We start from the raw sequence: 20,859 nt of genomic DNA on the forward strand, positions 1-20,859 counted from the left end.
CAGCCTGGGCTGACGCCGCTCCAGGCAGCCAGTCGGTTATGCCTAAAATAGCTACTTTTTGACTGCTGTCGCCAATATGCTTTGAAAAGTGTCGGAAATCCAAACTTCCCTAGAGGGTGAGCTATTTAAAGAACGTGTTCATGTGTCAGGAGTTAATGGGTTGGCCCGGTGAAGGGTATTAAGGCGGGCACGTTCTGCATGGAGCACTGGGTGTTACATGCGAACAATGAATCATGGAACACTGCATCAAAAAAAAAAAAATCTGTTTTTAATGCTTATTGGTACTTCGGCATTAAAAACTACAAATGTCTTATTAAAGTTTCCACTTGAAATGCACAATTTTACCTCATTTTATTGTAAGGAATTGTTACAGAAAATGCAAGTATCAGTATTTGAAAATACATTCCATTACGAGGACTCCAAAGAAACAACGCCGATCACAGCGCCCTGGTCCTACACACGACACCGAGGTCCCGCGCTGCGCACCGCGCCCTGGACGGCCTGGAAGCCCAAGCGGCCCACCCGCACGTGCGCCTTCAGGTCCTGCCCCCGGCCCCACGCATCTGCCCCAAGGGGACAAGCCACGAAGTCGAGCGGTCCAGGTGTGTGTGGTGTGCAACGGGCCAGCGTGTGATTCATACCCCAAAGGGACCGTCCGGGCAGCGATCTTCCGGAGAAAGTCGTTAAGGCACCCGTGACAACTGCGGGGAATCCGCTGAGTGTTTTTATCTCGTCGAGCCGTCAGCTCTTCAGAGCTACTTTATTAAATCACCATGAGAATGTGGCCTCCTCGCCCCTCCTCTTCCGCGGCTGGCGAGAGGGTCCCGGCGCCGCAAGAGGCCTTGTGCCAGGAGCCACTTCGGTGCCGTCGCGGCAGCGTCTCCCTCACCCGCGCAGGATCACCTGCCACCTGGGGGCTCGGTGCCCCTTTCGGGTCTAAGCATCACCCAGCCCCTCCCAGGCTTTCCCTGCACCTCGCGCCCAAGGGCAAGATCAGCGGGAATCATCCGGCGGCGCGGGCGGGGGCCGCGAGCGGAGCGGGGGCACGGCCCCAAACGAGCCGGGGCTGAGGTGGAGGACTAGCGGGCGCGGGGACCCCACCGCCGGCGAGGGCACGGCGGGCGGGCCTCGACCCCACCGCGGGCTGGGGCGGGCGGCGCGCGGGCAGCAGGCTGCAGCTGCAACGCCCGTTCTCCTGCATCACGCGGAGACACTCGCCACCGTCTCCGAGAACGAGAGGTCCTACGTGCAGGCACTTGAGCTGGGTGGCGGCCCGCGCCGGAGGAGCGCGGCACGCCGGCCACTGGGCGCAGGCGCAGCGCGGGCAGAGACCGCGGAGGACGGCGTCCCGCGGGCCGGGCGGTGAGCCGGCGGCAGGTAGGTAGGGCCGGCGGCAGGTAGGGCCGGCGCCGCGTCACAGCGTTCGCGGCTGCACACGCCGAGTTTCGGAGACGTTACTCCTGCCGCCGAGCTCCTCACCCCTGGCAGCTCCGAATAAAACGGAGATTCCGCTGCCGGTGTTTACGCTACGGATTAACGGTGACGAGAGCAGCCCTGCAGTCCCACAGCGCGCCGAGTGCCAGCAAGGGCGTGCCGGGGGCTCCCGCGCGCAGCCCAGCCAGCACCCCCGCGGCCCCGGAGGCGCCCAGGCTGTGGAAAGGGGCCCCGTGACGCGTACAAGGGCGCAGCCTGAAGCCGGCGCCGAGCTCACGAGACGCTCCCCCGATCCGTGGCCGCCCGGTACCACAGCCGTCCCTGGACTCGTGAGGAAACAAGCTGGACTCGACATATTCTGAACAGGCCTTTTAAGATTTTTCAGTGCAGTAAGAGGCAAGACTGTTACTGAAACTGGTAAAGGCAGGGCGGGAGCTAGACCGTCAGCCTCCCCCCGATGGCCTTCCCGTCCTCCGCGCTCCACCGGGAACATGGAAAGAGCGAGTGTCAAAGGACCAACTGCCTCGATTCCCATCTGAGGCGTAATTATCTTACCTTCCGACTACAGACCCAGGCCACCTCACGAAGCCCTGCTCCGCGTGGCCCCGACAGGCACCAGAAAACGGAAGCCGACCACAGGCCTCACGGAGGCAAGTGTCTGCCAAGACCAGCTGTTCCTCTGTAAGAAGTCTACAGGAAGTGTGTCACAGACTTAGGGGCCTGGGGAACTCTTCTGATTTTTTCTTTTAAACATTGTGCACAAGCTCGTATTAACATAGAAAGCTTATATATTTCATAAGTCACAGAAATATTAAAAAGTAGCACTCTGGTTTATCAGCTCATTTTACACACACATTTAGGCAACGAAATGTATAAATCTACAGCAACAGAAAGAACATACTACTACCCAAAAAAATATTTAGTCCCTTTACACATATACCCATACTTCATTAATGCAAAAACAATGTAGTGGTTGTTAAATGTCTGAAAAATCAGCATTACGATCGAGACTGTTAATCTCTGAGAATAACTTAGGAACACACATGTTCATCTCAGGGTTTCTTTCTTCAAAGCAGTGCTAGAAGTTTCTCTTTAAATGTACATTTTTTAAAAACTGGCCAAACCTTCCAAGGGAGACGTTCAGCGCCACAGGGTTAGCATACGCACTAGCAGCGACTAGGGCCCGGAGGCTCTGGGGCCTCATTCCGCGGACGAGCCAGCGTGTTCCCCACCGGCTCGCACCTGCGGGGCGGGGCAAGCCGCTGGGAACTCGGGATTCCTGCACCTGCCGGCCTGAGGCTGCACGATCCCCTCCCCACCGCTGGGCCCGGGTGACACTCTTGCTCCCAGGGACACTCCGCAGCTCCCTGTGCACTGAGGTCCCATCAGAGCTGATCATCAGAATCACTAATGCGTGGATGTGTGAGGCTACTTCTGAATGTGGATTTTTAAATCGGAATCAGCCATAATGCAGCTATGTTTTTTAAAAAGTGCAGCACAATCAAAGTGCACCTCCACCACCATGCCCCGGTGGCAGAGCGAGGCCTCCACAGACAGGACACAGCCAGACGAGAGAACGAGACGCTGCACTCCTGAACCCAGGAGCGTGAAGACGGGTAAAGCTTTCAGTTGTTAAGGCCACGATTTTTCAGCTCTCATCTTTGAACCCTGTTTAGAAAGATTTCACCTTTTTTAAAGGGGCAGCTCACTAAAAAATCTCAGCTTAGGTTTAAAAAAAAAGGACTTCGGGCAAGAGTATCCTATGATCTTTATGAAAACGCTGCGCACTGCCACTTACCCAGAGTGAAGACAGCGCTCACCGAGCGGCCAGACGCCCGCCTCCCCCTGCGGGGCTCTGACCGCCCGTCCGCCCGCCCGCGCGGGAAGACCACGGCAATGCTCGACACGGACACTAAGCTACTGGGAGGGGACTGGTTTTCCGAGTGTCCTCGTAAGTTGCAAGCAGACTGGGGTCCAACTCCTGTCACAGGTGCCACTGAGGCGACAAGGCCTGCCCCCCCGAGTCATCCAGTGACCTCGATCCCAGTCGGACACACGGACAACCCACCGGATCCTTGAGATGGGGTCAATCACAGCGGGGTCCTTAATCGCTCAGTCTGTTCCGCAGGAAGACGGGCCGGCAACCCCTGCTCTGGGTGGGTCGGGCTGGAGAGCAGAACAGCTGCTGGGGAGGCGACCGGGGTGTGGCCTGGGGGCTCCCTAAGAGACCCCCCCCAGAGTCAGTACATCAAAGCAAATGTTGCAAACTCGCACGGGCTTGTTCAGGTCAAACTTTATAATAGGAATCTCCTTGGTCGAGCATTTATGGCAAAGAAGGCGTCCGCAGTGGCGGCTGTGGAAGCAAAGCAAGGGGGTGTGAGGGGGGCCTCCGGCGGCGCCCATCAGGTGTGCCTGCCGCACACCAACCCGGGTCCCACCGCGTCCGTGCGAATGCGATCCTGGCCTGCGGGCACGTCACAGGGCTGGCGAGGAAGGCTCTTCAGGATCGAGCGCCCCTCAGCGACAGCCAAGGAAGGGCTCCTTCTGCCGGGGTCCGGGGCCGGCTCCTCGGCTCTCGGAGGGGGAGGCCCCACCCTCCCCGCGCACCGCCTGCCGCGGCATCGCCCCACCTGCTCGGGCTCCGCGCGGGGCCTTACCAGTGATGTTTGCGAGTCGTGACTCCAAACTTGGCGGCACACTCGTAACAGGTGGACCCGTCGCACCACGGAGGCTCCTTGGACAGCATGTCTGCGAGGACAGGCGGAGAGAACCCGTCCCCATCAGCGAGCGTGCCAGGTGGCCCGGGGGCCATCGCAGTGACACGGGGGCGCAAAGGCAACGCGCTCTGAGCCGTCAGGGGAGGCGTACTGCGGAGGCCCTGGAGCCCCAGCACTTGCCAGGAGGGCTGCGGCTGGAGGGGCGGTGCTCGAGGCGTCCGCGGGGGGCGCGGGGGGTCGGGCGGCCAGACCGGGAGGCCCGCCGGGAGAGACCGGCAGCCGGGGAGACCGGGGGGGCCGCACGGCGAGGGGCCCGTGGGGGAGGAGCAGGTCTGCGAGAGCGGGTGGCTGCAAAGGTGGCGGAGGGGCCGGGTCCGTGGCGTGGGCGCCGGCAGAAGGGGCGGGTGAGGGCCCGGTGTGAGCTGCGGAGCCCTCGGGCTGGGAGCGATCAGCACGGGTAGCAGAACCACGCCAGCCCTCCGCCACTCGCAAGTGCTCGGCCGCGGACGCCGCTGAGCTCACGGGGAGGGGGCAGCGCGCGACCGGTCTCCGCCAGCACTTTCCACACCGGCGCCCGGGAGGCGGCGCCGGTTCCGAGCTCTGAGAGGCCGGCCCACGTGCACGGCAAACAGCGCTCCGCTGCGGGGCGCGCGGGGACGCGGGCCACGTCACCCACGCCAACGTCACGGAGCTGCGAGGAGCCTGGGAGCGCGTGCCTCTGCCCAGACTCTGGCCTAGTAACGCCGTGCCGCTGCCACCTCGGCGGGGACGCGACGACACTGGCGAACACGAGACCACCCAGAGTGCACGCTCCTCGCTACAGAAGGAACGGAGGACGGGTCAGTGGGGCAGAGGCAGAGGGCCGTCCCGAAGGACGCAGAGCCTGCATCGGTGGAAGGATGAGGGATTGCAGAGAAGCTGCCGGGGGCCGAGCAAGGGTGACCTGCCCCCACGAACAGACGCATTTGTGAGTTTACGGATCGCGGTGGGACCGGGGGGCGGGGACGGACGGGGCCCCGCGTGCTCTGGAGACTGCTCACGGCCCCTCTCGCAGCACAGCCCTCGCGGCAAGTCCTATACGGGGCCAGGGAGACCGCGGGTGCGTTCTGGGGTTCCGAGGTCACCAGGACATCTGAACGACCCACGCCGTGACGGTGCCTGCCCTGCAGGGGCAGGAAGGAGCCACTCACCTAACAGTCTGAACAGAAGCTGCTTGGTGGCAACCTGGTAGTTGAAGATGTTGACTCCCTGGTTATTGCTGACCCCAAGGCGAGCCCCGGAGCGGACGACGGCACGGCACAGGTTGGCGTTCCCTTTCATGTATGCCAAGAGCAGCACTGGAAAACAAAACCACAGGCAGGGCTCCTTCCCACCCGGGCCCGGCTGAGGACAGGACAGGCCCTGACCGCGTGTGTCGGCAAGGTCCCCACGCACACTCTGGGGCGACGTCCACGGGAGATGCAGCTTTGCCCAGCTGAGGGCCACCGAGCGCTCTGCTCCAAGAGAAGTGAGCGGGGGCCACACGCTGAAGAGAACATTGGCGTGAGCACAGGGGGTCAAAGCTCTCTCGTCACCTAAAGACCGGTGACGTGTGTCCACAGGGGGAGAAGCATCAGCACGCTCATCCTCCAGAAGTCCTTCCACCGCAGGGAGGCCTCTTGTGTGCAGGCGCTGGCCCCACCGGCCCCGTGGGCGCCCAGGCTCTGGCCGGGCCTGCTGCTGGCCCCGCGCTTCCCTCCCTGGCACCCTGCGTTTAAATCCTTTCACTTCGTTCTCTGAACGGTGCAGTCGGACAGGGGTCACTTCACACGAGGAAAGAGGCACAGAGAGGATACAAAATTACCCAGTGTCACCACCCAGAACAGGACAGAGCCAGGCACCAGGACCCAGGCCTGGGTACTGGAAGCCTGAGGAGAAGCGCCTGCCTGCCCGTCGCCGGCTCCTGGACAGCGGCCTGCGTGGCAGCGGGTGCTGGGCCCGCAGCTCACTCCCGCGGCCGACTGCCTCGGGCTCAGGCTCATCACAACACATTCATGGGGCGAGACCAAGAACGAGGACAGAGTACTTGGTGCCGCCAAGGTTCGGGACGCTCCTGGGAGACTACACCGCTGACAAAGGCCGAGGCGGCTCTGTTTGGCGGGAGGGAGAACGCACGGGAACACGGCAGCAGCACAAGGCTCCGGGGCCCCGGACTGGGAACAGAGAGATGTGGGTTTCACCTGTTTCCCTACTTGAAAAATGGGGACACACTACCTGCACTGCTGACAAGAATATAAATGCAAGAGTCCATCACAAACGTGGTGACAGCTACACGAATTAACGCCGTGACCGTGGGCAGCCGAGCAGCACCACGGGAGGGGCCTCAGTAAGATGCCCGCCCCACTCTGTGTGCAACTGGCCACGTTTTCAAAGCCATCAACACACACGGCAGCATTCCCTCCTCCTGAGGCGCGTGCAGGGACAGACAAAGGGGAGAGGAGGACCGAAAACAGACGGGCAGGCGTGCAGACAGGAGCGTATGGCCTGGGAGGGGAGCTCTAGACGCTTCCGACGTGTGTGTGTCCCAGTGAGACACTGTGGAGCGCCGCGGCGGCACCGACAACAGATGCTCCGAGAACCCCGCCCAACGCGCCAGGCGGAGCGCCCTTCGAGGGTGGCATGTGCGCCCGGGCTCTTGTCCTTCCGGGAAGCGGGAGCCCAGCGAGACGGGACATCCTCACAGGCTGACGTACCTGTGTTTCCTTCCGCGTCCGGTTTATCCAGAGGGTACTCAGGCATGCACTCCAGGAACAGCTCGAAGATGGTTGCCGCGTTCTCTCTGCCATACTGCCCCAGGATGTGCAGTGGTGACTGGCCTCTGACGAAGCAAGTGGGAAAAGCTGGGTTACAGGTCAGCCACAGTCCCCATGCACAGAAGATGTAACCTGAACTCTGTGATGCCGGATAAATTTAAGGACACCTAGTAGGTCACAGAAGTTTTTCCACAAACTATTTTTCAGAAAGAAACATTCCGAGGTACCAAAATTGGTCAAGTGCCCTAGTGGCCAGTTACTTTTTTTTTTTTTATTATGTTACGTTAGTCACCATACAGTACATTAGTTTTTGATGTACTGATCCACGATCCACTCTTCTTGTGTAACACCCAGTGCTCCATGCAGTACGTGTCCTCCTTAATACCCATCACCGGGCTAACCCATCCTCCCACCCCCCCTCCCCTCTAAAACCCTGTTTGTTTCTCAGAGTCCATAGTCTCTCATGGTTCATCTCTCCCTCCGATGTCCCCCCTGTTCATTTTTCCCTTCCTTCTCCTCCATGCTATTCCTTATGTTCCACAAATAAGTGAAACCATATGATAATTGACTTTCTCTGCTTGACTTATTTCACTTAGCATAATCCCCTCCAGTCCCATCCATGCTGATGTAAAAGTTGGGTATTCATCCTTTCTGATGGCTCAGTAATATTCCATTGTATATATGGACCACATCTTCTTTATCCATTCATCTGTTGAAGGGCATCTCGGCTCTTTCCACAGTTTGGCTATTGCAGACATTGCTGCTATGAACATTGGGGTGCACATGGCCCTTCTTTTCACTACATCTGTGTCTTTGGGGTAAATACCCAGGAGTGCAATTGCTGGGTCATAGGGTAGCTCTATTTTTAAATTTTTGAGGAACCTCCACACTGTTTTCCGAAGTGGCTGTACCAACTTGCATTCCCACCAACAGTGTAAGAGGGTTCCCCTTTCTCCACAACCTCTCCAACATCTGTTGTTTCTTGTGGCCAGTTAGTTCTACAGCGTGGACCAGGGACCCCTGCAAGGCACAGTGACCGCAGCTGTGAGGGGCAGGCCAGGAGACGTGGAGCCCAGGCCTCTGCTCCAGACCACACATACTCACCGTAGATTAAAGGCTTCAGCGTCCACGGTGCACTCGGTCAGGAGGACCCGGATGTTGTTGAGCCGCCCGTGCATGACAGCAAGATGAAGAGCTGGAGAGTAAACCCTCTTACTGTGCAAGCCCAGGAGCCCACACAGGAAATATGGACGGCTCACAAACCTCCCCTGGAACGGGACGAGGCTGGAGCAGCCCCTGTCTACTCACACAGCCATCCCTTCCAGTCTTCACCACCCCCAGGACGGAGCTGTGCATACAGCCTCGTAAGACTGTGCTTTCTGCTTCCACAATCACCCAGAGCTGAGACTTCACGGTTTTACCGCAAACCGCTTTAGGGCTCTAGACGGAAAGCTGCCCAGGAATGGTCCATGGGAGGGCAGACGCCCAGCCCAGAGCCCTCCCTGCTACAGCTCTGCTGCTGTAACTAGCCCACCCCGGGGGGGGGGGGGGGGGAGAGGATCAGGGTGTCGCACACCTCCACCTCCAGACTGGGGGCACTACTGAGGGCACTCAGTATGGGGCACAGGGGGATGACTGGCGACTACCATTATTTCCATTCTCATCCAGAGCAGCGAAGTCCACTGCGTTCTCCAGGAGGACGGAGCAGATGGTGGGCAGGTCCTGCTGGGCGGCGAGATGGAGGGCAGTCTGGCGATGCTTCGTTAACTCATTCACTTTGGCTCCTGCAAGAAGCTGTGGAAGCTGATTACATGAGCAGCCTCTCCACCACAACCAGCGAAGGCCCCACTCACGGGGGCCAAGCCTGCCCATCTCCAGACGCACATCCGCCTGGCTGGCACCACTGGGAGCAGAGGGGCCTCGCACACGCTCCTGGAGAGACATAAGCCAGCCAAACCCGTCCCAAGCGGAAAGCGGCAATTATCAGTATGTGAAGAAGCCATTCCTTAGGACACAGAAACTCTACATCTAAGCCTTCTGGATATAAACTACGCAGGATGACAGTGACATTCACCATACTGCATAAGGGTGTCCACTGCTTACAGTAGCAAAATGAGATCACAAGAAGGGTTCAGTTATGAAAATTACAGGATGTCTGAACAATATAATAGGTAGCCATTAAGATGATAAAGATTTATGGTTAAACACGGAAGGATGTCTGTGATAGAGTAAGTAAAAAAAAGGCCAGTTCGAAGACAGTAGGACAGTATGATCCCGTCAGCAGAGAGAGAGAGAGAGAGAGAGATGCACGCACGCACACTCTGAAGGTGTGTAAAAGCACATATACCAAACTCTAAGGAGTCGGGGATAAAAGGGAGACACGACCTGCTTCATTATCCTTACATGCTTTATGTTTTTCCCCAATAAGCATATACTATGTTTATATTATTTTTTGTTGCTATTAAGATTCTATTTTTAAGTAATCTCCACACCAAACATGGGGCTTGAACTCACGACCTCGAGATCAAGAGTCCCACACACCACTGACTCAGCCAGCCAGGTGCCCCTCCTATATTACTTTTTTTTTTTTTTAAAGATTTTATTTATTTATTCATGAGAGACAGAGAGAGAGAGAGAGAGAGAAGCAGGCTCCCAAGGAGCAGGGAGCCCGATGCGGGACTGAGCCGAAGGCAGTCACTTGACCGACTGAGCCACCCAGGCGCCCCCTATATTACTTTTTTAAACTAAGAAATTAACCCAAAGAATTACAGAATCAAAAGCAGGAAGGACCTTTTGACAATATCCTGCCACTCATTCCTTTTCTGACAGGGTTCCAGTCTGCAGCCAGAGCCCACGGTGCTCCCCCCACGGCCTGAGGCCACCCTGGCGTCTGCGTGTGCGGACACTGCCTCTGGGAGACCAAGGCCCTGCTGAGCGGCTCTGGTTCGGACCCTGCCTTCCCAGTCCCAGCCTCCCCAGACCTCTGGGCGCCCAGTGAGAGCATGCACAGGTCCAGGAGGACAGAGAGGGGCATCCGTGGACACAAGTGCTGCATGCATGTGCTGGGGTTCACAGCTAACCTCAGGTTGGTTAACCGGGGAGAGGGGGGTAAGTCTGGGCAAAGGCACTCTTCCGAGGCGAACAGGCTCCAACGTGAGGCTGCACGGCCACAGTCTGATCAGCTGTTTCCAGGGACTCCCACCACCTGTGAGGTCAGGGAGGCAGCACCGCGACCTTGAAGGGACCTTGAAGTAATATAGGAGGGGCACCTGGCTGGCTCAGTCAGTGGTGCGTGGGACTCTTGATCATGACCCTCTAACCTGTCGAGGCTCTCAGACGGATGGACACATGGCCTGCCTGCTACTCTGAGGCCCACCTCTGCCCCCGTGGCTGGTCCCCACACCCAGTCTGACCCCCCGCCAACCATTCTCCAACCCAGCTCACGGAAACCGCCCTCACACCCCACCACAGAGGTTAATGCTCTCTCAGCTCTAACACGTAACAAGTCATAAAGGTTTTCGAAGAAGTCTTTTTCAAAAACAAAAATGGGATAGGGGTGCCCAGCTGGCTCTAGTCGGTAGAGCACGTGACTCTTGATTTCGGGGCTGTGAGCTCAAGCCCCACACTGGGCACAGAGCTTACTAATTTAAAAAAGGAAAAAAAAAAAAAAAAAAAAGAAGGTAGGACACCAAGCACCAGTCGAGTGCCCCACCGGCTAGTTGTGCAGCATGTACTGGGGCTGATGGGACAGCAGCCGGCCAGGTGACATGAAGCCTTCGCCCTGGATGTGCTCTCAGCTCAAACACTTGCTTGGCTTCTGCTCACCAAAAGGATAAAGGCTGCTCACAGTTCTTGGTCTGCAGTGTCACACCCTACAATCTGGTCCCTACCTGCCCCTCCAACCACATCTCCTACACTCTCCCCAAATGTCAACCAAACCTTTCTAGTGAAAGCACCCCCATGCACTTTCTAGTCTCCACACCCTTGCTCAGACCGTTCCCTGGCCTCCGTGGCATTATGTCACACTGGAAAAGGCAGGCTTTGCAGTCGAACAGAAATGGCTAAAATCCCAGGCACACTACTGACTACCTCATAATCTTGGGGGAAAAGTTCTTTCTGAGCTTACATTTTCTCCTTTGTAAAATGTAAAAATTTTCCTACACCTCTCTGGGTGGTTTTGAGAATTGAGAGGTGGTAAGCTCCTTGACATCAGTCTTGGCGGTGATTTTTGGATCTGACTCCAAAAGCAAAAATAAACAAGTCAGGCCAGAAACTAAAAAGCTTCTGCACAGCAAAATCATCAACAAAATGAACAGGCATGACCTACTGAATGAAAATATTTGCAAATCATATATATGGTAAGGGGCTAATATCCAAAATACATACAGAACTCATTACAACTCAATAGCAAATAAATAAAACGATTTAAAAACAGGCAGAAGGACCTGACAGACGTTTCTCCAAAGAAGACATCCAGATGGCCAACAGACACACAAAAAGATGCTCAACATCACTCATCATCAGGGAAATGCAAATCAAAACCATGATGAGATACCACCTCACACCTGTCAGAATGGCTAAAATCAACAGCCCAGGGAACAGCAGGTGTTGGGAGGATGCGGAGAAAGGGGAACCTTGTGCACCGCTGGTGGGAACGCAAGCTGGTGCAGCCCCTCTGGAGAACAGTATGGAGGTTCCTCAAAATATTAGAAATAGAACTACCCTATGATCCAGTAATTTCACTACTGGGTATTTATCCACCTTAACAACCACGTTAACTTTGATAATCTAGACCTGCTTCTGGCCTCCTTGAGAGTTCTCCACAGAAAGGAGAGGGAGCCGCCTCCCGAGTCTGGGACCCCACCTTCTCCTCACAGGTGCGCCCACCTCACGCTGCACAGCTAGAGTCCTCACAGATGCATAGGCGGCCCGTCACCGAGGGCTGGGCCTGCAGCCCCGCCCCCTCCCACAGCCCACCCCCCCCCCAGGCCACCCCCAGAGCTGTGCACGTCCTGTGTTGCTGGAAAAAAACACTATTCTGAAAAGCTATCTGCAACCCCCTGTCCACTGCAGCATTATTTACAAGTAAAGCCAAGACATGGAAGCAGCCCAAGCGTCCATCGACTGATGAGTGGATAACAATGTGGTGTAAATACACAATGGAATATGACTCAGCCATCAAAGAGGATGAAATCCTGCCATTTATAACAAAATGGATGGAACCTGAGGGCATTAGGCTACATGAAGTAAGTCACACAGAGAAAGACAAATACAATATGATCCCACTTATATGCAGTATCTAAAAAAACAGACAAAAAACCCAAACTCATAGATACAGAGAACAGACTGGTGGTTTCCAGAGATGGGGTGGGGGTGTTGAAATGGGTGAAGGGGGTCAAAAGGTACAAACTTTCAGTTATGAAATACTAAGTCCTGGGCGTCTGCGTCTGGGTGGCTCAGTCAGTGAAGCATCTGCCTTCAGCTCAGGTCATGGTGCTGGGGTTCTGGGCTTAAGTCCCGCCTCGGGCTCCCTGCTCAGCGAGGAGCCTACTTCTCCCTCTCCCTCTGCCTCCCGCTCCCCCTGCTTGTGCTCTCTCTCTCTCTCAATAAATGAAATCTTAAAAAGAAAAATAAATAAATAAAATACACAAGCCCTGGGGCTGTAACGTACAGCATGAGAACCACAGTTAATACCATACTGCATATATGAAAGTTGCTAAGAGTAAATCTTAAAAGTCCTCATCACAAGAAAAAAATTTTTGTGACTCTGTGCGACAGATGTTAACCAGACTTATTGTGGTGATCACTTTGCACTGTATACAAATACTGAACCCCTGTGATGTACACCGGAAACTAATACAATGTTCTATGTTGATTATAGCTCAATTTAAAAAAAAGAAGACTAATTAAAAAGAGAGCACGCAAATGCACACACGTGGGAGCGGGCTGAGGGCACCTGCCGCATGCCCGGTGCCGGACACAGACGTGGGCCTCCCTTCCCTCACGGCCGGGCCTGCCTCAGCCCCCGAATCCTGCTTTCCCTCAAGGCCTCACCCCGGCACTCGCTGCATTCGCTGCCTGCTGGGCTCTCAGGACACTCTGCCTACAGACATACCTGCTTTCCCAAGGGCACTGGCTTAGCACCCCAAATTCATGCCGGCCTTTCAAAAACCTGGCAAAACACCTGTGATGAGAGCTTCTGCACGCGGCACGACCCGGGGTCCACAGTCACACGCAATGTCTCAGCGACACTTACCAAGTTGCGGACAATAATCTCTGAGCCTGCTTGGACGGCGAGGTGCAAAGGGGTCAGCTTGGAGGCATCCTGGACTCTGGAATTCACATTAGCCTGGACGCTGATCAGGAACAGGACGCTCTCAATATCAGAGTTCTGAACTGCCACGTGCAGAAAATTCCGGCCCTTGTTATCCACCTACGGCAACAAGTGGGAGCCCAAACATTAGTGGGTTCCCCTTGCAAGAGTGCCTCCTTGAGCACGGGCCAGGGGTGATGGTGTCACCAACCCCTCGGGTCCAGGAGGCTCCCTCCCAGGAACCAACACTGCACGTGCCCCCGCAACAGACCCTCTCCGCACGTGTGCACCTGAGCACGCGCGCGTGGCCCTGGCACCCTCCGGCAGCAGAAGCGGATTTGGAAAGCTGAGCAAGAGACACCCTGCAGGGCAGGAAAAGGAAGGGGTGCTCGGGGAAAAAGGTAAAGGCGAAGACGAGTCGCGGAGTCCCCTGCTCTAGCTCGGGACAAGCAACGGCACCCTCCCCCCGCAGCTGCAACACCAGCCTGACCCTGAGCAGCTCCACATTTCTTCCTTTATCGAGCTACAGGACAGCAACACACACGGCGGAGGGAGCGTCCAGCGCGCTGCAGACGCTGCTCTGCTCACACGCAGCAGACGAGCTCACTCGAACCAGACCACAGAGAAACCGCAGTTACCAGAGCCATCGTGTCGGCATGAGCGCCCGGGAGAAGTGAGGGGGCAGCAACATGCCACGCTCGCGGGGCACACGCGTGCACACGCACAGCACGTGCCACCGTCCGAGGCGGTGTCTCTACAAAGGGCTCTGATCCACGGTGCCTGTCCCACTCGTATGTGAGGACGCCTGAGCGGCTACCCGTTCACCAGCATGCGAAAGCACCCACACAGCTCGGCCACACGCACACGCTGCAGAAAGTGGCGCGGGGTAGCCTGAGCGCCCAAGCGGCGGTCTTCCCCCGTGCCGGCATTTCGTTTTGGTCAGCTGCCGAGTTCCCACACCACTGTCATCAGCGGCCTCTCCTGGGTCCTGGCAGTGCTCTACGGGCTGGATGGGACCCCAGCCCCGCCTCGGGCCAGCCGCGGCTGGCACTGCCCGCCCAGTCCGCACCGCAGGGCAGCACTTCACCAGCCGCACTGAGCAGCTGCGGAAGAACCACAGAGAAGGAAAGCCTGAGCCTGCTACGCTGGACAGTGACAACCCCTCAGAAACCTTCTCCCCGGAGAGCTGCCCCAACTCCACACCAAAAGCTCCTCCTGTCCAATTCAAATCTCCTGAAGACCTTCGTTACCGAGGCAATGAGGCCAAGCAAGAGCACAGGATGACACACTTGGGCATGCCACAGAACTCCTCTCCTGGGGCCTGGCCACCTCCAACCTCCCTGTGTATGTGGCACCACCGCGTGGCTGACACGGACAGCCAGGCCTCACCTGGCACTGACAGTCCGTTGGAATGGCCAGACTTCAAGAAAGGGGAGAGTAATTTCAACACAAATGTCTTTATGGCTGGGAGACCTGTTTGGCTGAGGCCATCTGTTTAGTGTCCACGTAACGGGTTCCCCCGAGCTCGGGCCCCGTGCAGAATGTTGGGGGCGGGTCCCTCACCTGCTCGGCAGCCCCAGACTCTCGCTTGAGGATGGCCTCAGCTGCCCGGTTATTCTTGTAAGTCATGGCGCAGGCAAAAGGGGTCAGCCCCTGTCTGTCGCGGACACTCAAGTGGATATCGGGGTGGGATATCAGCAACTGAATGATGACGCTGTGCTGGTTGCTGATGGCCACGTGGACAGGTGCTCTTCCTTCTGCATCCTACAGGGACAAAGCACAATTTCAGTGTCCAGATGAAAAGAGAAACTCAGGAAAAATCAAATTTGGTTCTGGGAACCAATATTGCCCCGCTGTGTTTGAAATCAGCTTTTAAAGAGGCCAAGCCCAGAGGAGACCAGAAGCCAATGCCATCACCCCCACGCTCCGGTGACGCAGGGACACAAGCGTAATTGGTTTAGAAGACGTACGGTCACCCTCACCTCTGAGACCACTCCCCACCCCGCAGCCTACGTCAGTCCTCACAGGCCAGGACACCGAAGAGCACCAAGGAACATAACTCAGGGGTGCCCCACGGAGCTACCGGAACATTCTCAACACAGTGCTCAGCTTGAGACCAGGACACAAACTCTCTCAATGGAAAGGTATAACCAATGGAGGTAAGAAGCAAAGAGAAGCTGGAGAAATGTTCCTCCCACTGTAGAAAGGACAGAGGCACAAAGTGGGAGAGTCTTCACCTGAAAGCCTTATACTTACTAGGCAGGCTGTATGACCCAGAAGAAGTCACTCCATCCGCCTGTCCCTCAGCCCCACTCACAGCCAAGCCGAGGCCCAAGACCGAGAGTCTGCAAGGACTCTGGCAGTTAAGGGATTTCCCTAATTCTGTGGCCAGCATCCATCTCCCTGGAAAGAGAAATTCTCCATACCTGTGTGTTTACATTGGCACCGAATTCCAGAAGACACTGGACCGTCTCTTCCAGCCCCCAGGAGGCTGCCAAATGCAAGGGGGTCTGCCCATCTCTGGCCTCCTCCTCCCCTTCTCCATTAGGGCCGGGCTGCCTGGGACTGTTCACGTCGCAGCCACTGAAAGCAACAGGGAGATGAAAGGCAGGCTTCAAGAGCCAGGCTTCCAACCCAGCCAGAGGCCTGCTGATAAATGCACAGTAGCAGCCTCATCCAACGAAAAAGCTGCTGCTGCCAGGACTACTGTCTTGGTCACAAATACTGACGTCTGGGTCCCACTCTCATCAATTCTTCTTTGGTCTTAGGGCAGCCTGGGCACCAGAACTCTTCAAAGTTCCCCCAAGAGATCTGTATGCACTTACAATCTACATACCACTGCTCTAAAAGTTCCTCCCAGGCACACTGCACTCCCAAGTGTGCTGTGGACTCATGCACCTTTGGGGGGGGGGGGGGGTGTCCCATAGGGGCCATCTGGTTTCCTCCACCCCAGCCTCCTGGCTGCATGGTGTGAACTGGTCTGACTGGACTCTGGGAGCCTCTATGGCCTCCAGAGCAGGAAGCTGGCTCAGCTTCTAGACTCTGTGATGGGGCACCCAAGCCCTTCTCCTCAGAGGTGGGTCAAGTGCCTTAACCGGGGACATCAGACCAGCCAAGGCACGCCAAGACTACAGCTGAATAAGACACGAGGAGACACCTGGGGTTCTCAGACCTGCGAATGAGGAAGCAGGCGGTCGACTCATTGTTTTCATCAATGGCCCTGTGCAGGAGTGTCTGCAGGCACCCACTGGGCCCCGGGCCCCAGCACGTGGCATCACAACCATGTCTGACCTGCAGAAAACACAGGGTACTCCCAAACACTGCCCAGCAAAGTCTAACATTTTATCACTGAGCTCTGAGTACACCATTAGATTCATTTCTTTCAGGTGAGATACAGTTGAAATTAACTGCTAATTCTTTTAATCTGTACAAACACAGATTAAAATGTGCTTTGTGCCAGGTCCTGTGGGACGGGTTTGGGAAATACAAGAAAGACAGAAAGACAAGTTTATCATCGCCCTCGGGAGCTGTGTCCCAGGAGGGAGAAAAAACACACACAACTCCCCTGGCCTCAGCGACACACCCGGAACTCACAGGTCATCTCAGCACAACCGGGTGAGACCCCCAGCTGGAAAATGCACTGTCACATTTCAGAAACCTGAATGAGGACTTCCTGGGCCTGTCTTCTGAGTAAGGGAAACAAACCAGAGATCTGGGGACTTATCACTACGGTAAGAGTGAGGGCAGCCCACATCCAAGGACTCCCGAGGAGGCACCTCAGCTCTCTGGCTTCTTGGTAGTTTTGGCAAAGACAGTCTACAAGAAAGTGTTGGCCAAGGTTACGCTGAACTGCAAGTTTCTTTAACAGGACTTTCCACCACTCATCCTTGACCCAATTGGCTGCGTGGCAGATCTCCTGCTCCCTGCTAGGCAGGCACTGAATCAGTCTTGGACACGAAACACCCCCACCACGTGTAACCAGAGGCGGAAGCTCCGCTCATCTCACCAGGGTAGAGGCGATGTCCTCCAGACTGTTTGCCAAGGCGAGCCACAGTGGGGGGTTCCCCTTCTCATCCGGCACGGACATATCCGCTCCCCGGGTGCATATGGCGTCCACTACGAGTGGAAGCTGGTTTCTGATGGCCAGCTGAAGGGCTGTCTCCCCGTCCTGAGTCCTGCGAGGACACGCACACCAAAACCAACGTTTGTAGCTGGAGCCAAACGATAATGCACGCCCTCTGGACATCCCAGAGGCCAGAACCCACACGACTCACGAAAGAATCAATATTCTTTCAGAGCAATTTAACCTGTCAAGAGCATCTGTCCCTTCTGCCTTTTTAAAAAATATAGCTGTGGGCGCCTGGGTGGCTCAGTCGGTTAAGCAACTGCCTTCGGCTCAGGTCATGATCCCGGGGTCCTGGGATCGAGCCCCACATCGGGCTCCCTGCTCTGCGGGAAGCCTGCTTCTCCCTCTCCCACTCCCCCTGCTTGTGTTCCCTCTCTCGCTGTGTCTCTCTCTGTCAAATAAATAAATAAAAAATCTTTAAAAAAAAAAATATATAGCTGTGCCATCCTAGTACACCCAGAAGGTAGGGGACCAACACCCCAGCACGGTGACACCTCTCGGGCATCCAGCTGCTTCCAAGAGCATCTCAATAACATGCCATCACGGCTGCCCACTTGACAAAACACGTCTTTCACCTCAGTCAGTCAGGGTCACCTGACACTGGAGATAAATTCCTCTGAAAATACAGAAATAACAGAAACTTCAGTCTGTGTTTCTCCCCCGAGGCTTTCTGACAGCTCATCTGTTGGACTGTTCTTCGTTATGCATGAAATCCCTCCCTCAACAATGGCTTCTGGACTGTTCTTCCAACGAGCTCTGGGCGGTTCCGTGGCCTGCTCCCGAAGGGTTCCCCTCCACCACCCCGCAAGTCTCAGGGAAACGGGAGCGGGTACTGCGGCGGAGAGGCTGCTCCGGCCTACCGGACGTTTATGTCTGCCTGGTGCTCCAGGAGGAAGAGCGTGCTCTTGCTATCCTGCCGCTGCATGGCCATGTGCAGCAAGGTCTGCCCGTCCGACATGGCGTCGTTGATGCAGGCCCCGGAGCCCAGCAGCTGGGCTGCGATCGTGTGCATGCCTGGGACACAAACAGGCCCTGACTGCCCCACGTGCTCACATCTTACTGCAACACACACCCCTTCTCGACTGCTCAAAGCCAGCAGTTTCCACAGGGTATTACAGGCTTGACCCAAACCCAATGATGAGCCCAGCCCCTCCATGCCTCCCTCCCTCCCCTCTCCTCCACCCTTCCTAGGCAGGTCTGTCTGCAGACGCCGGTAGCCTCAGGCACCCCCTTACCAGTCCATAATGCCAGGCCCAGCACCGTCTGGTCTCGGGAATCCTTGAGGCTGAAGTCCGGAATGATTTGCAAGTTGTTGGTGGCATGAAGAGCATTAGCTAAGAGTTTTAAAGTTAACAAACACTTGATTTCACCATCCCATGGACCACGTTTAAAGTATCCAAGAGCATGAGAGCTAGTTTCCGACTAACAGACTGGCTAGAATACAATCACCTCTATACAAAGAGAGTTCATAAATCTTGTCGGGGGTGGAAGCCCAGAAACCTGGTATTTTGGAGCAAAGCTTATGGGAAAAACAGAAGAGTTTTTAAAGCTTAAAACAGTGAATCTTCACAAAAGGAAAACAAACCCACTATTGAAACACATAATGATTACCCGACTGCTTACGAGTCAAAACCATGGCCTGGTACTGCCTTCCTACCATCTTACCACTCCCGTGAGGACCCAGAGAAAGGTGCACTCTACCTAAAATCTCGCTTCCTTCCACAAGCACAAGGCTGAACATGCTGACCTTCACAAGGATGGGGCAAGAGGAAAACAAGTTCCAGGACAGGAAAGAGGAAAACCCGAGGAGGACTTTCTGAGGGAAGTGGGCCTCCCACGGCAGGGGCTGCCCTTGGTCTTCCTTCCCGCTCCTCCCATGGTTCACCTGCCGGGGAGGCTAAGGCAGGTGACAGAACAGCTGGCTTGAGCAGTACCTAGGGCTGCAGGGTCCTCGGAAACTGCTCACGCTGAGGCAGAACTTTGGGAAAACACCCAACATGAGAAAGTAGTCGTCACCGGTTCTAAAACCAAAACCTAACAGGTGGAGTGGGCAGGCCCATCCTAATACAGGGAAACAGTGGTCAGGAGCCAGACTACATGCTTACCTAGTTTGACCTGGAAGGATTTGGGGGCAAGAAAATTCCCCAATGGAAGGAACATCGACTCTGTAACTACTCAGAACTACTATACTGTCAACGACTCAGAACTACTCTTCAAAGGTCAAGGTGAGGAGCAGTTCCCAGCCACCCACCTTTCTGCTCCAGGATGACAGACACCACATCCGGATGATTATAGGCAATGGCCATGTGCAGTGGTGTCTGCAGATAGACACTGTCCACGGAGCTGGTCACAGACGTGGCCTCCTTCGGCAAAGGCGGAGCTTCGTCTGTCTGCAGGTTCGGGTTGGCACCTTGCTGCAGGAGCTCTGCGGTAAGGTTAGCCAGGCCATACCGACAGGCTGTGTGCAACGGTGTTTCTCCCTGAACAGAAGCAAACGGCCCACCTCAGAGCACGTTCAGGAGGGGACTTCCCGTCACAGGGCGCTAACGACAGCCTGTGTGTTGAATCCCGGGTCCCCGGGGGCAGTTGCAGCCCTTGGTTTATCCTGTCACCAGCTGACCATGAGGCGTCCACACCTGCGGGTCTGTCCCTCCCTTCCCTGTACGATCAGCCTCCATTTATTTAATGTCTGCCCAAGTGCCCTCCAAACACCCTGGCCCCTCCCCTCTTCTACGTGTCAAAGAACCTTCCTAACCACCCTTCCAACAGTTATTACTAAACAACCTCGACGTGCCACAGAAGGAAGCCCCAGGGAGACTGGCAGAGCCTCAACTGCGGCCCCGCGGGGACAGGGCTAACGGTGGGGCCACCGCGCCCCTCCCACCCCCACCCCCACTGGTCTCTCTGACCGGCTCACATCAGCCCCATCTTGAACTCGGATCAAGTCCTCCTTCCACCACTTTATAAAATTAAAAACATTTTAAACTGGTATTCCACATACTCGATTCACTATTCAAGAGGCACAAGAACATATAGGGACAAGTTTCCTCCCTGCCCTGTGCCCACACCCAAATCCCCCCCCAGGAAACCGTGGTACCAGATTCCTGCGTCCTTCCACAGACAGAAGAGTCACAGAAGGACAGGTACACAGACACACACCGCATCTTTCCACCCAAGCGGAAGGAATCCAATCGAACACACTGCCCTGCTCCTTATTCTTATGGAAGCTATACCTCATCCCTCTAGAGTCAAAGACTCAACAAGGCTCCTTGTGAAACACACTTCCTCTTCCCTAAAAAGAAATTTTCACTTTTAACTCTCAGCTGGGTTTCTGCATTCTCCGTGTTTCTAACTAACATGTTTCTGTTGCCACCACCCAGTTTTACGGGCTCAGGTACTGTACGTGGACCTCCCACTGCTGTGTCCTTGTGTCACAGGACTCAGCCCCCCGCCCCCCACCAACACACCCTTCCCCAT

General features: G+C 55.9%; 1 protein-coding gene across 3 annotated transcripts in view; it reads right to left on the reverse strand.

The window, feature by feature from the left end:
* Window positions 1-334: 334 nt before the first annotated feature.
* Window positions 335-20,859, reverse strand: part of ANKFY1 (ankyrin repeat and FYVE domain containing 1) — an 85,520-nt gene continuing 64,995 nt past the window's right edge. For 2 of the 3 annotated variants that reach the window (XM_034989319.1, XM_034989320.1), the window contains exons 12-25: window positions 19,634-19,862; window positions 18,618-18,716; window positions 18,243-18,396; window positions 17,263-17,431; window positions 16,429-16,547; window positions 15,683-15,839; window positions 14,820-15,020; window positions 13,200-13,376; window positions 8,590-8,737; window positions 8,048-8,138; window positions 6,884-7,008; window positions 5,342-5,488; window positions 4,092-4,182; window positions 335-3,787 (exon numbers count right to left, since the gene is read on the reverse strand). In XM_034989319.1, the coding sequence (XP_034845210.1) occupies window positions 3,655-3,787; window positions 4,092-4,182; window positions 5,342-5,488; window positions 6,884-7,008; window positions 8,048-8,138; window positions 8,590-8,737; window positions 13,200-13,376; window positions 14,820-15,020; window positions 15,683-15,839; window positions 16,429-16,547; window positions 17,263-17,431; window positions 18,243-18,396; window positions 18,618-18,716; window positions 19,634-19,862 (2,040 nt within the window). In that variant the 3' untranslated portion in view covers window positions 335-3,654. The remainder of the gene's footprint in view (window positions 3,788-4,091; window positions 4,183-5,341; window positions 5,489-6,883; window positions 7,009-8,047; window positions 8,139-8,589; window positions 8,738-13,199; window positions 13,377-14,819; window positions 15,021-15,682; window positions 15,840-16,428; window positions 16,548-17,262; window positions 17,432-18,242; window positions 18,397-18,617; window positions 18,717-19,633; window positions 19,863-20,859) is intronic. The other variant, XR_004676344.1, reaches the window with a different exon arrangement.

Source organism: Mirounga leonina, unplaced genomic scaffold (genome assembly GCF_011800145.1).
Source record: "Mirounga leonina isolate KUSES-001 unplaced genomic scaffold, KU_Mleo_1.0 Mir_488, whole genome shotgun sequence".
Taxonomy (NCBI): Eukaryota; Metazoa; Chordata; class Mammalia; order Carnivora; family Phocidae; genus Mirounga; species Mirounga leonina.